Below are 16,004 nucleotides of genomic sequence, written 5' to 3' on the forward strand. Positions count from 1 at the left end.
TGGTTCACTCTAGATCTTTAAGGGAACTGGGTTCTTGGAGCCTAGGTATTCTGTTCAGTGATAGATGCGTGTGATCAACATTATCAAAAGGTTCAAATTATGGTAATAAGCCAAGGATTAATAAGGTATGTCAAAATCAAACTTCAAATGGGTGCATCTTAATAGGACACAAATACATTTGACATTTATTTTCACCTTTGCACCTTGTAGGCTCTTGAAACACTGGAGACATTTTTATTAGTAATTTCAATTATCACAAGGAATGGCTTCAATTGCTACTGGGTTGAGGGGGAGCCATACATTTCGGTGTGTTGAAAGGATGGACTGGTGCACAATATGCTTGACAGAAAGAAACTTTGTCATTGGTCTCTAGACAGGCATCAAAGTCTCAGGTCTCAAGTGTACTCTCCTTCTGGCATTTGGTTCCAGAAACAATTATCACATCCTGGTGGTCAAGACAAGTATTAACGTTGAAATCCCACCCCAAGATGTCTCAAGATTAATACCCGTGACAAGACAGGCTTTCATGGCATAAAGGTACAGGCATTAATCTTCATTCCAATACTTTAGCTCCAATTTCTGGAATTAATATTAGGATTTTGTAGCAAGCTTAGGAATCCCTCCATGCATGACTGATATTTTCTTTCCTCAAAGACTTGGAGGCATGAGGGCTACTTTGAACCTAATGTTGATTCAGAATAGTTGAGAAACAGAGACATGGGTACTTGACAAATTCACGGTGGAGTGGACCCTGAACCAGTTACTGCAGAAGTCATAAAGCCAGCATTCTTATGCCAGTGCTATAGGGGGCTGCAGATAACGTCAGGAAGGTTCACCACACTAATATTGACAATGCTGTTTTTCAATACCCTTACTTTGTTCAGTTTTCAATTATAGATAGGATCTCGTCCACCACAGCACTTAACTACTTTTATAACCACAAACAATGGGATTGAAGCAATGAATAAAAATTAAAATAGTCCTGTCACCATAGCTGGCGTCAGAGCTGACATGAGTGGCTGAAAATTGCTTCATGCTTTATGCTAGAGGAAGTGAAAGGGGATGGCTGGTGGCCATGTCCTGGGTTATGTGAAACTCTGCACATTCACAGTGTAATATACGACAATATGACATTCAAACTGCATGCTATCTGGGTTAAAATCTATTCTAGATGAACATAATAATTGGAAGTAAGAGTATGCCATTCAGTCCCTCCTGCCATTTAAGCATGACATTTTACATTAATACCTCTTTCCTGTACTAGCCCCATATCTCTTGATTCCCTTATGTTAAATGGATGGGATAGGATGAATGGGATGGAAAGATGTGGGGTGCAAGACTTCCCACTCTCTGAGCACTACATGAAATGGGGTAAAGGTCCTCATTCGGTGGCTAATGGTTGAGAACACAGCAGAAAACTGAAACAATTTCAATCTGTGTTGCCACTAATAACTTCACCAGAAGAGAAACAACAGCCTCTGGGGGGAACAATGACTGCTGCAAGGGGTTGGTTAAGTCAAAATTTGGTATGGAGCAGAATATAAGTTGTGGGGTAATCAGAACTGATGAGTTTGCTATACTAGCAGCTTGATGGACTGAATGGTCTCCTGTGCCACAACAAATCTACGATCCTATGACCAATTTAATTTTGCTTGGCCTGTGACAACTGGCTTGAGAGTCAGAAAGATCCTGCTGATTGGTTTGTGCTGATGTGCCCAGCAAACCAAAAGGTTTAGAAGTAATGCCAATAATTTCTGTGAATGTCCATCAGATTATGCAGTGTAATTACTGTGGAAAACCCATGAAGCAGAACTTTTCTGGGTTGTTCACCGTCCTTTTTTCAAAGCTAGGAGGGGAGATTAGGGACACTGCAGAAAGACCAAGCTGCAAATGATTATTTAGACAAGATATGCAGGTTCATTCCTCCACTGGCATTGGTTGCTGGAGCACCTGGTACCGCTGAAGTATTGTGTCACAGCACTCCGCTTTAGATGGGCACTCCACCTTCATACTTTAACTACCCTTTGTTCAGATTTTGGGGAGTCATGAGTAAAACCTGCAGAGCACTGGTTCTGCTGTGTGGTACTCAGAATGATACTTCAACACCAGCTGGAAGGACTTCAGTCCAGTTAATGGAAAAGTCTTACAGTAGGGTCTTTTTACCTGGAATTGAATGCAATCAACATCAAGATAAACTCAAGCACTGGCCTGGATTCATGGAAGTAGCATGAATCCATGCACTTACTCCTCACCAACAGCAGCTGAGGAGTACTTGCAAGCTAGTGATATTTTGCAAATCCCCAAGGTATCACCAGCTCCAAATCCACACAAATCCGACAGAAATAAATACACGCTATGAATCCCAATAAGCAAAGTGAGAATCAAGTATTCTCTTCAAAAACCTTTACACCAACTCTCAATATTTTGAAGTTTAACATGGTTTGGGTTCAGATTTGCACAGGATAAAGGTCAATAGTAAAAGGTTTGAAAAATGAGATGACATATTTGTATGGCATTTATATTTTATACCAAATGTGCGCTATTGATCAGCTTGGAGATATGTCATGAGGCTGATGGTGTGAGTCAAAGTTCAGCATGCAATGCAACTTAATAAAAAAAACCTAAAATGGCTGATAGTGCTACTGTAGGTTATCATAAAGTTGATCTTCAAACTCCAAAAGTAAAGACAGACCTTACTGCAGTTGTTTAGAAAATAAGGACAGGGGTATCTGGAAAAACAGAAATACACTACAGGATAGGAATGTGAGTCTAATTAATGTTTCAAATGCTAAAGAGAGTAAAATACATGAGAGGCTTGAATTCTATTGTATCTGCCTCCAATGCCTCCTCTGGCAGCTCACTCCAGATATTCAGCACCTTCTGTGTGAAAAAGCTCACCCCTCAGATTTCCTTTAAATTTCTCTCCCCTCACCTTAAACATGTACCCTCTAGATTCCTTTGCACTGGGGAAAAGACTCTATCTAGCCTATCTATGCCCCTCATAATTTTATAAACCTCCATAAGGTCAACCCTCAGCCAGTGAGAATGTACCCAGCTTAGCCAATCTCTCTTTATAACCAATCTCTCCTTACAATCTCTTTCTGTTGCTACCACAGCCTTACTGCAGTGTTGCCATCAGAACAATAAATATGCTGAGTGCAGTCTAACCAGCATTTTGTACAATCGCAATTTAACATCCCAACTGTTATACTTGGTGCCTCGGCAAGTATATGAAATGCCTCTTTCACTACCTTATCGACCTGCATTGCCACTTTCAGGGAGCAGTGGACTTGTACCTCAATGTCTCTTTGTAAATCAACACTTCTAAAGTCCTTGCCACTTAGTCCAGATGTCCTACCAGAATTTGACCTCCCACAGTGCATTACCTCACATATGTGCGGATTAAATTCCACCTGCCACCGCTCCGCCCAATCTTCCAGCTAAACTATGTTCCACTGTGTCCTTAGACAACCTTGTTTGCTATCTATGACTCCACCAATTTTCATGTCATTTGCAAACTTACAGAACCTACATTCTCATCCATATTCACTTGATATCCTCTGAATTCTGTTTCATTAGTAGAGGCATGATGTTGATTTAACTTCGTAACTAATATTTACCAGGTTTAAATTTATACCATGGCAGTGTTTCAAAGATAGTTCCAATGAGGATCATCTAATAAATCCTCCCTCCAAATGTCCAGGTTTTTTAATAATACACTATTGAAAACATTACTGTTAGCTCAGACAGAATTTCAAAGCCAATGATTTAACAATGTAGGCTATTGCCACGTGTCTTCGTGCCACTAGACATACAGCTTCCCGCCACTAGACATACAGCTTCCCATTGCCACCTGCCCTCTTAATAGGAGTGTCTAAACAAATAAAGAGAAAGAAGGCATGAACCCATTGAAGTCAGTCTGACAACACTGAAAAGATCCAGGGGAAAATTGGTTTGTAAGGCAACACCCCAGAGGGGGTTGCTCATTTGTCTTTCTAAAGGAATGTTTGATTGAGTTTATCATCAGACAATTTATGGAATCAGAAATTTTACTCAATTGCAAGACCTGATTTAGCTTTTGAGTGAGTGCATGAAACAGCTGATCAATACTCAGTTTCAAGATGTGAGCTTACAGATGTCTCTGGAGCATTAGCAAACTTAGACCCTAACATACTGATAAAACACTTTAAGTGATTTTAACAGTATTTAAATGTCTCGGACATCTAGAGATACTTAAAATTCGGTATATTAATTGAGAAAAAGGCGTAAAAAATAACACTAATTGGAAATAGAAAATATTTAGAAATAATGAAAAGCATTAAACTAATTTAAAAAGAAGTCTTCCTTTTTGCCTCCTAATCCACAGGCATAGAGTTCCCACAAGAACCAAAGGGATCTGATCCTGGACCTAGTCAGGTCTAACTTAGGATCTCAGTAGTAATTCCCACAGTGGCACAGCTGGTAGACCTGCTGACTACAGCTCCAGTGATTTGCGTTCAATCCTTATATCTGGTGCTGTCTGTGCAGAGTTTGCAAGTTCTCCGTGACCACATGGGTTTTCTCTGGGTGTGTCAGTTTCCTCCCGCATCCCCAAAAAATGTGCAGCTTGATAAATTAGTTGGTCACTGGAAATGCCCTTACTGTGTAAGTGAATGATTGGGGAGGTGGGGGGGTGTTGATGGGAATGTGGGGAGAATAAGCTGGGTTAAGGTAGGTTAAGGATAAAAATGGGTGCTTGATGGTTGGCACGGCTCGGTGGGCTGAAGGTCCTGTTTCACTGCCATATCTCTCCATGATTGGATGACTAATTCTGGTGAATACCTCAAAGAGTGGGCTTGGACTTGGTATGCCCTGGCATCACAGAGCCCAGTGTTAGTTCAGACTTATTTCTGGTTGGAGGTCTAAGCGCCGGCAGTTCCCTATGGACCCAATTTTTCAGTTCGATACCCTTTCCACTGATGCTGTCTGAACGGCTGAACATTTCCAGTATCTTGTTTTCAGTTCCAGATTTCCAATGTCCATGTTGTACTTTGCTTAGTCTAGTTATAAACGTCTGTTCAGAATTTGTATAGATACCCAGAACTGCAGTATAAGATTTGGCAACAAAGATATGAAAATATAAACTTTAATATTAAGTACATCTTTGTTCTTACATTTTGAAGTGTTAGAACTATGTTGATACAATAATTGAATTACACAGTCCTATAATCAGTACCACGCACTTTCCCTTATGTGATTAATAGAAAACTAGAGCAAAATTGAACTGCTGGAGAAACTCAATGGGTCAGGCAGCATCTGTGGAGGGAAAGGGACAGCATTTCGGGTCAAAATCCTAAATTAGGACTATAGAAAGCTAGAACTTTGTAGTATTTTGTGTGGGAATGATCAAAGAGTGTAATTTCAAGATTTAAAGAAAAATCTATTCAGCCATAATAAATCAGAAAATGCTGGAAGCTCTGAGCAGTTCAGGCCGTACCTGTGGAAAGAGAAACTTCATTTTCTGTTTTTACTTTAGATTTTCAACATCTGCAGTATTTCAACTCACTATTTGTTCTGCTAATTGGTGCAAAATGGTGAAAGGATTCAGTGTGCAAAATGCCTTGACTACTACATATACTTCATTACTTAGTCTAGTCACACCATTGTCTTTAGATAATTCTGGATGCGATTAAACCATAAAACCAGGGCCCAAAGTGATTAAGATATAAGATATATAAGATATCTTTATTAGTCACATGTACATCAAAACACACAGTGAAATGCATCTTTTGCATAGAGTGTTCTGGGGGCAGCCCGCAAGTGTCGCCAACATAGAATGCCCACAACTTCCTAACCCGTATGTCTTTTGGAATGTGGGAGGAAACCGGTGCACTCGGAGGAAACCCATGTAGACACAGGGAGAACGTACAAACTCCTTACAGACAGTGGCCGGAATTGAACCCGGGTCACTGGCGCTGTAATAGCGTTATGCTAACCACTACACTACCATGCCTGCCCACACAGATGGACAGGTCTCATTTATGCTTGGGAGATTGTTAGTACACAACAGGGAAAGAGATAAAGTATCTTTTTATGTGCTAATGGGGTATTGTTACAGCAATATTCTTTGTCGAGAATTAATAGTGTGTGATTTGCCACATCTGAGTTGCCGGCCCCAGATAGGTCTCTGGGATATACAACATCGTGCACATTCTGAAAAGGTAGAGGTAAAAATAGAAATCATCTGATCTTCTGATATTCCACCTGGATTCTTGGTGAACCCTGTGTTCACCATCTGCTTGTCTGACTCATGGTCTAGATGCAGAGGGTCTATCTCACTGTCCCTCTGCACCCTCAAGTCAGTGGTAGTTGGGACTCAGGAGGTGCAGTGCAGAGGGCCATTGTGGGGTGCAGCTTTGCCTTAAGACATTCCAGGCTCATTTAAAAACTATTTCAATTGAGTTTCATAAAAAAATTAAAAACAAACTGAAAAAAAACTTTACTTAGAAACCTTTAAAAACCTTTGAAATACTTACGAGCATGAAACTGAAGCAGAGTAATTTTACAAACTTACTCTTTGTTTCTAAGCTTCAGATTGAAAATCTCCTTTGAAATGAATGGAGTCTCCAATCCTATGTCAGATCTGATCTGCTTAAGGATCAGAGAGATGATTTCCCAGTGTTAATTCGTCAATAGCATTTGATGACAGTGCCATCTGTTACTTGGTATGTCCCAGGCTAGCAGTGTGTCTGGGGATCAGAATCAGAATCAGGTATATTATCACTGTCTTATATGACGTGAAACTTGTTGTTTTGTGGCAGCAGTACAGTGCAAAGACATAAAATTACTATAAATTACAAAATAATTAAATAGTGGAAAGAAAGGAATAATGAAGTAGTGTTCATGGGTTCATGGACCATTCACAAACCTGATGATGGAGGGGAAGAAGCTGTTTCTGAATCATTGTGTGTGGGTCTTCAGGCTCCTGTACCTCCTCCCTGAAGGTGGCAATGTGAAGGGGGCATGTCCTGGATGGTGAGGGTCCTTAATGATGGATGCTGCCTTCTTGAGGCACCACCTCTTGAAGATGTCCTCAATGCTGGGGGGGGGTTGTGTCCATGATGGAAAAGGCTGAGTCTACAACCCTCTGCAGCATCTTGCATTCCTGTGCATTGGAGCCTCCATACCAGGCTGTGATGCAACCAGTCAGAATGCTCTCCACAGTATATCTCTAGAAATTTGCAAGAGTCTTTGGTGACAGACTAAATCTTCTCAAACTCCTAATGAAATAGAGCCACTGGCATGCCTTCTTCATGATTGCAACAATGTGTTGGGCCCAGGACAGATCCTCAAAGATGTTGACACCGGGGAACTTAAAGCAGCTCACCCTTTCCACCACTGACCCCCTCAATGAGGACTGGTGTGTGTTCTCCTAACCTCCCCTTCCTGAAGTCCACAATCAATTCCTTGACCTTGCTGACACTGAGTGAGAGGTTGTTGTTGCAACACCACTCAACCAGCTGATCTATCTCACTTGTGTACACCTCCTCATTGCCAACTCACATTTTACCAATAATGGACTTACTCCTGTTGGAGTTGTTACATGCCAGTGGTTCCTTTTGGGACCATGAGCAACAGCCAGGAAAATTCATTCCAATAAGAATTAGCTTGAAGAGACCTTCCTCAGTATATACTGTATATTTTCTATAAAGTCTTAGAGAGAAATGTGACAGAGAATTAGTGACATGTTCTCTTTCTAACCCCATGGCTTTAGGAAACAAAGGAAGGTTCAATGCTCTTGTACTTAGACACATCTTTAGAAGTATAATTCAATGAATCAGCATCCAATGAATTATCCACAAATTCAGCAAAGAATATGAACAAAAGCTGCAGATATTTTGCATCTAATACGACAATGCAGGCAGCAATGAAAGGAGCTTAGTGTTTGCCGGAACACAGGGAGAACTTTAGCCAAAAGAACAAAAATAGACATGTAGGGAATCAGTCACCGGAAGAGTGGTGACACTTGCGGGCTGCCCCCAGCGCATTCTCAGTAACGCAAAAAGATGCATGTCACTGTGTGTTTCCATGTACATGTGACTAATAAATAATCTCATCAATAGGTTGTCTGAAACATAGAGTTTTTGCAGAGTGCAACACTCTTCTAATACAGTTACATGAGCACCAGGCTGGATTACGGAGTAAATCTTAGAACAGTGCTCCCTCTCAGTTGCAGGAAAGAACCTGGTTATTGGGTGTGAGGTGCTCTAAGTGTTGCTGCACATGGCATAGGTACGGCCCACATCCTGCTCCTGCATTGCGGCAGCCATCATTTCAAAATGGATTGTGTTCCCAGGGACATGATGCACAAATCACCAGAGAAGGGAGGGAGGGGAAATATGCCCTCATCCTGTTGACTACCTGTGTATGTGGCTGCATCAAGCAATGTGTAGACCCTGGGAACATAAACACTAAGCTGTAAATAGGGGATTGGAAGGAAGGGAAGAACTGAGGAAAATTATAATCATCAATGAAGAGATTCTGAACAAATTGTTGGATCTGTGGGCTGACAAGTCTTCATGTCCTGATGGACTTCCGTCTTAGGGTCTTAAAATAAAAATAAGTAGCTAGTGAGTTAGTTAATGCATTGGTTTTAATTTTCCAAAATACTTTACACTGGGGAAAGGTTCTATTGTAAAGTTGCAAATTTAAATCCTTTATTCAAAAAGAAATGGAGACACAAAGCTGGAAATTACATGTCAGTTAGCTTAATATCTGTCATAGAGAAAATGTTAGAATCTATTATTAAAGATGTTATAGCAAGGCAGTTAGAAAAAAAATCAAAGTAATGGCAAAAAGTCAGGGTGGTTTTGTGACAGGGAACTCATATTTGGCCAATTTATTGGAGTTCTCAGAAGAAGAGTTATGCCACAGGCTGGGACCTCGACTTTTTTTTCACAATTTATAAACAGATGGATGAAAATACCACAGACATGGTAGGAAGGTTAGTTGTGAAAGGGATCTATGGAGACATCAAAGTGATATAGAAAGGTTTGGTGGATGAGCAAAGATCTGGCAAATGGAGTAGTATATAAGAAAATGTGGAATTGTCCATTTTGAAAGAAGAACTGAAAGGATGCACATTAAATAAATGATGACACATTGCAGAGCTTTGAGATGCAGAGGGATCTGAATGTCCTAATCCACAAAGGGCGAAGCTAACAGAATGATATTAATTATTGCTAGGTGAATTGAATACAAAATTAAGGAGGCTGTACTACAGTTATTTTGGACATTGTCCATGGTACTCTTGATGTGGCCTTACCACAGTGGTCTCCTCATTTAAGGATAGATGTTGATGCATTGGAAACATTGTAATCACAACAGTCATGATTTTATTAAATGTTGGAAATGGCTGGAAGGGCCGAATAGCCTAATCCTGTACCTAATTCATATGTCTTCATTCATAAGTTTCATAATTCGATGAGAAATAGGAACAGGAGTAGGCCATTTGGCCCTTTGAGCCCACTCCATCATTCAATAAGATCATGGTTAATCTATCTTTCCTCGTCCAATTTTCTGCCCTCTGCCTATAATCTTTGGTTCCCTTAATGATTAAAAATCCATCCACCACAACCTTGAATATATTCCAGGATTCAGTCTTCAGCTTTCTGGAGTGAAGAACTCCAAGCACACAATCCTTTGAGAGAAGAAATTCTCCGCATCTCAGCCTTAAAGAGTCACCCCCTTATTCTGAGACTATGCCATCTGGCATTAGACTCCAGTATAAGGGAATATATCCTTCAAGCGTTTACCCTGTCAAGTCCTCCAAGTTTATTATATGTGTTAATAACATCACCTTTCTTTCTTCTAAATTCCACTGAGTACAGATCTAATTTGTTCAACTTTTTCTCATAAGACAGTCACTCCATTCACTTTTGGACATACGTATTACTCCTACCATTGTCTTCCTTCCCTTGCTGTTTATTTTTTACCTCTGCCCAACTGGAATCTTCTGAGCCCAGATCATCTCTCACAATGGCACTTACTTCATGTTTCTTTAGCAGAGCTATCTCACCGTCATTTCCTTCCTGCGTACACTTCACACATCCCTGAACACTGAGTTCCTAGCTTTGACTTGCATGAAACCATGTCTCTGGAATGGCTGCTGGACGATACCGATTTGTCTCTCTTTGTCCTGTTATTTCATTGATTTTGTTTTGGATTCTCTGTACATTTAGGTATAGAACTCTTAATTTTGTCTTTCTATCACCTTTCCTTACATTAACAGCATCTGTTGAGTCTATTGTGTCTCTATTGGTTTCTCAGATGTGTTTTCCCTTCTCTCTTCTCAGTTACTTTATCTTTGTTTCCCTCTCCTCCAGCTCCCTGGTTCAGGTACCCAGCTTACTGCCTCACTTGTCTCCACAACAGCAAACATCCCGTGAGAATATTGGTCCCTATCCTGCCTGGATGCATCCTGTCAAACTTTTGTGGATCCCACCTTCCCAGAACCACTTCCACTGCCTCAAGAATCTTAATCACACCCTCCAACAGCAGCCCTCTAGCTGCAACTTCATCATATTGACTGATCTATTTCAGTGCATGGCACTGAGGGTATTCCCCCCTTTGAGGTCCTGTGTATAATTTAGCTCCTAACTTCCTACACTCAGCTTGCCAGACCTCATCCCTTTTTCTTAGTTGGTAGCAGTATGCACCACAACCACTGACTATTTGCCCTTGCCCTCCAGAATGCCCCATGGCATCCTTGACTGTAGCACCAGGGAAGCAATGTACCATCCAGAAGTCACATCTGAGGTCACAGAAATATCTATCTATTCCAATTATGACTGAGCCCTGACCACTGTGCAGCCAGAGGAGGTGGTGGAAGCAGATACAATAGCAATGTTTAAGAGGCATTAGACAGACACATGAATGGGCAGGGAATGGAGGGATATTGACCATTTGCAAGCAGATGGGATTGGTTTGGATTGGCATCATGCCCAGCACTGATATTGTGGGCCGAAGGGACTGTTCCTATGCTGTACTGTTGTATGTTCTATCTCAATCTCTGACATTGTGTGCTGAGATTTGACCTGTCCTGAGCATTGCCAAGGTTTGGCCTTGTCATTGGCCTCTGGACATTTTGTCTAGCTGCACTGTGCTGTACAACCAGTCCCATGTAGGAAAGTCTGTGCAGAAAAAACAGCTTTGACTTCATATCATTCAGGCAATGGACTGCATAGAATGTCTCCCAGCCAAGCTAAGTAAGGTGATGGTCCATCCTGTTGAATGGTTCCCCAGCAGACTGTCAAAGACATTTTGGCAGAATGTCTCATTGCTACAGCTTTCATATGAACACCAGGACCTTGCTTGGCTGGTGATGTGAAGGGCTTTTCCCAGATCCTTCATGTGCAGCTGAAGTCTCTCAGTGCCACTGCACTCCGTCCTCAAGGCTGCTGTGGTGTGGATGAGTCCATCATCTATTCCCTCTGGAATGTGTGTCTGCCAAGAAGGTCTGGAAAGGGATGCGCTCTTGTTGTCGAGGTTCATCCCGAGCAGCTATGTAACACAGGGCCCTGTGTTCCATGGGCTTGTTCATTCACAGCTGCTGTAGGATCATCAACTCAGTGAGAAGCACACTTGGGTCTGCTTGAAACTTGTTGGTGTTCCAGTGCAAGGAGCTGAACTGCACTGGTTCTACAACTGAATGCTGCAGAGTTCAACATGCGAAAACAGATCTGCACTTCTGAGGTTTGGTTTAGCCTCTGCAAAGGTTCAATGGGGGAAGGCCACAGTTTTGGGCCTTCTTGCCACTGGATCTTCAGGAGCTGGGGCCTGCTTAAAAACCTCTCAAACTCATTGCTCCTGGAACACCTGCTAAAGAAAAATTGATGCCATGTCACCATAATGCAGATACTCTAAGAAAATGTAGTGATATGTTTTGTACAGTGAAAGGTAATAAATGAACAAATAAGGTATACTTTTGGAAAAAATATAGAGTGGTGCTTAAACCTACAACCTTCTTGTCATATAGAATGGGAAAGAATAAAGCTGAGGTAAAGAAACTGACACAAATACATATTTGGTATTATGAATATGCATCTTATCAGTTGAATGCTAATGTTTTCCAGTGCTGATGGGAGATTATAGAAGCAAGGTTAATTTGAGCCAGAATCACATGTAGAATTGTTACAGACAAAATGAATCAAAACAATTGAGGAAAGCCTCCTGGATTTGAGTGCCTTTACCTTTGTTATAGAATTGTAAAGAACAGTTTTTCAGCCATTAGCAACACATTGCCTGCTGCTTGGAGGTTATCATACAAATACAAAGAGGCAGCCTACAGTCTTTCAGGTCCCGAATCATGTCCTTCAACATGACAATATAATGGGTTGAATCTCCAGATTTTCTTTGATGTGTATAATAAAGACAGTGCTTCCTACAAAAGTATTTTCAGCAAAGAGGTGTCAATGCCAACAAATTTCACATAATAGCAAAATGCTCCGGTAGTTTTCAATATAGTCTTCATTTCTTGAAATATTTGATCTCAGAGTTTCAGGGTTAGATCTTGTTAAATACTACTATCTGCAGTAGAATATCTAGGAAGATCCATCAAGGAATAACAAAATGGAACTGAAGAATGCTGGATACCAAATATCAAGTCCTGATGAAGGGTCTCAGCCTGAAATGTCAACTGTTATTTTCTCTCCATGGATGCTGCCTGATCTGCTGAGGTCCTCCAGCACTTTTTGTGTATTGCTCCAGATTCCAGTATCTGCAGAATTTTTGTCTCCCTTGTGCTACCAAATATCTACTTGCTTAGAGTTCTTTTCAAAGTATGTGCACAAACCTTGTTCAATTTTTTGCTTACTGTTTCCCAATTGAAATAGTTAAGTAAATTATGAATCATAAATATTTATAGCACCGAAAAAGGCCATTTGGCCCAACACATTCATTGAGACTATGGAAGGTAATCCCACTTCCCAGCTTTAATCTGTAGCCTTGTAGATTTCAGCATTTGGTATACTCAGCTAGTTCTTTACTTTAACGTGATGAAGGCTTCTGCCTCCATTACCCTCCCAAGCAGAGAGCTCCTGACTCAGAGATCACCCACATCACAATTTGGGTGATTTATTTTCTCCTAAATTCCTTCTAATCCTTCCACCAGTTACCAGAAATCTATGTCCCCCGATATTGACCTGTGTGCTAAGAGAAATAAATTCATCCGTTTCACCTGCATAGGCCTTTTATACATCTCAATTAAATACTCCATCATCTTCTTTTGCTCTAACAAAAACAATCACAGCCTGGTTTCTCATGATTAAACTTCTGCAAACCCAATAACATCCTCAACCAATCTTCTCTACATGCTCTGCTGCTCTCACAGCTATCCTGTAACACAGTGACCAGAACTGTGCTCAGGACTACAGCTGTCATAGTTTTTACTACATACTTCTACAATGAGTTCCCTACTCTTACATTCCATGCCTCAGCCAATAAAGACCATCTTATCTACTGGCCTGCTACGTCCCGGGATCTGTGGATATGTGTTCCACAATCCCTGGGTCCCCGTAAAATGGGATGAACAGGACCTAATTCCAAAACTCTAGAAGTAATTATTTCAAGGAACAGAGACTGTACTGAAAACGTACCAGGGCACGTCACTAATGAAATCTAATGGGAGTTCCAAACAAAAAGTGAAAATGCCACAACTAATTAAAGTGAAAGTTACCTTGAACCACCAAGCGAGATGTGTGGACAGCCTCTCCCTGAATACTGTAAGCTCGGCAAGTGTAGGGCCCACGATCGTTCCGGCCCACCGATGAAATGGTAAGACTTCCATCACTCACCTGCAAGAGAGAAAAAGCTTTGTATTTTAGGCTGCTGATGTAGACAATAAAAAAAACAATATTTTTTATATATGTTTGCTGTGATCACTGATGACATATATTTATCAATTCAAAACTTTTACAAGAAACTGATGGAAAATATCATGTTGCAAAAATTGGGAGCAAGAGGGTCATGATATTTTGATACCAGTGGAATCATAATTTTATAACCTTACAGTGTAAAAGGAAGACATTTGGCCCATCCTGCTTGTGCAGATCTTCAAAGCCCTGCAGCTATTCCCTGCCCCACAGTTCCTTTCAGTTTTGCCAAAGGCCTGATTTTTTGGGGGGTATTTTTAAAATTTTATTCTGAAAGTTACCATTGAATCTGCATTCACCACTCACTCAGGCACTGTAATACAAACTATAACATGTTGCTTCAAATGGAAAATTTTCCTCATTCGTTGGTTCCTTTGCTGATTACCTTAAATCAGTATCTTGTCATCAATCCTCCTGTCAGTGGAAACTCTTTCCCCATTAATTTTACCAAATCCTTCATAAATTTTAAACATCTCTATCAGTCTTGGTTTAAGCAGAACAAAAGTAATGAATCCCACCTCTCCTCAGAAATGAAGTCCTGCGGCCTTGATATTGTTCCTCTGGGCATTCCCTAAGACTTTGACATCCTTCCTTAAAAGCAGTGCCCAGAATTAGACATAACGTCTCTGATTTTTCCAGGAGCACTGAATTGACTCCTCATGCTGCTCTCCTACTCATATTGCTTTGTGCAGATGTTCAAGTGTCAACTTAATTCATAAATTGGTAGCCAAGACCCTGTGCAGCTCAGTGCTTCTGGGTATAAAATGCATCATGTGTCCTGAACAAGCTCCATCCACGGAAATACTTTGGTCGTTAGCTAAGCAGGAACACATCATCTGGAGGTCTCCCTCCAAGTTGCACAACATCCTGACTTGGGAAAATATCAATGATCCTTTCTTGTCACTGGAACTCCTTTCCGAACAGCAAAGAGGCACTTTCACCAAAGGAACCGCAGAATTTCAAACTCACAACTACTTCTCGAGGGCAATTAGGGATGGGCAAGAAATTCTGGCGTTGCTAGTGATGGTGACATCCAGAAAATGTATTTAAAAAATTAAACCATGCTCTACGGATAAACCTGCCGAATAGTTAGAACTTTTATATTAAGGAACTTTAAGAAATGAATCACAAGGGCCAATCACCTGACACGCTACTGGCGGTTATGGTATTAACTACAGACACTAAATAGCTTTTCTAAGTGGGAGGTGGGCAAGCGGACAAAGACATCTGTTTCCCATCACCAGGCTGGCCTCCTGCCAACCCAGTAGCATCAACACAAGTCAGTGGTCCTGGGCTGTGGAAGGGAGGGAGACATGTCTGTCAGAAGCATTGGAGCAAGAATGCAATTGGTAATTGGATTATTATTGTCACACATACTGAGATATAGTGAGAAGCTTTTGCTTGCATGCCATCCAGATATTATTCCATACATAAGTACATTGAGGTAGTAGAAAAGGAAAAGAAAAACAGAATGCAGAATATAGTGTTACATTTACAAAGAAAGTGCAGTGCAGGTAGACAAATAAAGTGCAAGGGTCATGACGAGGTATATTGAGGGATCAAGAGTTCATCTTTATTGTATAAGAGTCCATTCAAGAGTCTGATGTATCTTTCAGGTCACTTTATCTTATTCCTCTATAGGTCCATCAATCTTGATATTAATTCAGAAGTTTCTGGTTAGGAAGAGGCTGAGTGTGTCTAAGTCTCAGCTCACAGCTTCTCCTGGGCAATGCGTCTGAGGCACTGTGGAGAAGGTGCCCAGAGATGAGTTGCCTATTCTCCATCCGAACAGTGGCAGGAAGCAGAGAATAGATTGGTCTGAGCCCCAGGAGGTATTGATCCAGCTACAGGTGGCAGGTCTTCAATCCCTACAGTGTGGCTGCTGCCTGGAGCTCCAGACTCACTGGACTGCCCAGCCATTGTGCCAGGAAGAACTGTGGGAGGACAGGAAGACAGGTGAGCTGACATTGTGGGACCAGTCATGGCTTACTGAAAACATAGAGGGAGTACCCAGTTTGGAAACTGACCTGCAGTTTGATGAGGGACTTCCTATAGGCTCAACCCATAGAATATACTGCTCCCAGGAGCATGCAG

General features: G+C 41.2%; 1 protein-coding gene across 1 annotated transcript in view; it reads right to left on the minus strand.

The window, feature by feature from the left end:
- LOC127583746 (protein turtle homolog B-like) overlaps positions 1–16,004 on the minus strand; it is a 553,788-nt gene that overhangs the window by 165,002 nt on the left and 372,782 nt on the right. The window contains 1 exon segment of the mRNA XM_052040046.1: positions 13,715–13,832. Within this exon segment, the coding sequence (XP_051896006.1) occupies positions 13,715–13,832 (118 nt within the window).

This window comes from Pristis pectinata, chromosome 27 (genome assembly GCF_009764475.1).
Source record: "Pristis pectinata isolate sPriPec2 chromosome 27, sPriPec2.1.pri, whole genome shotgun sequence".
NCBI lineage: Eukaryota > Metazoa > Chordata > Chondrichthyes > Rhinopristiformes > Pristidae > Pristis > Pristis pectinata.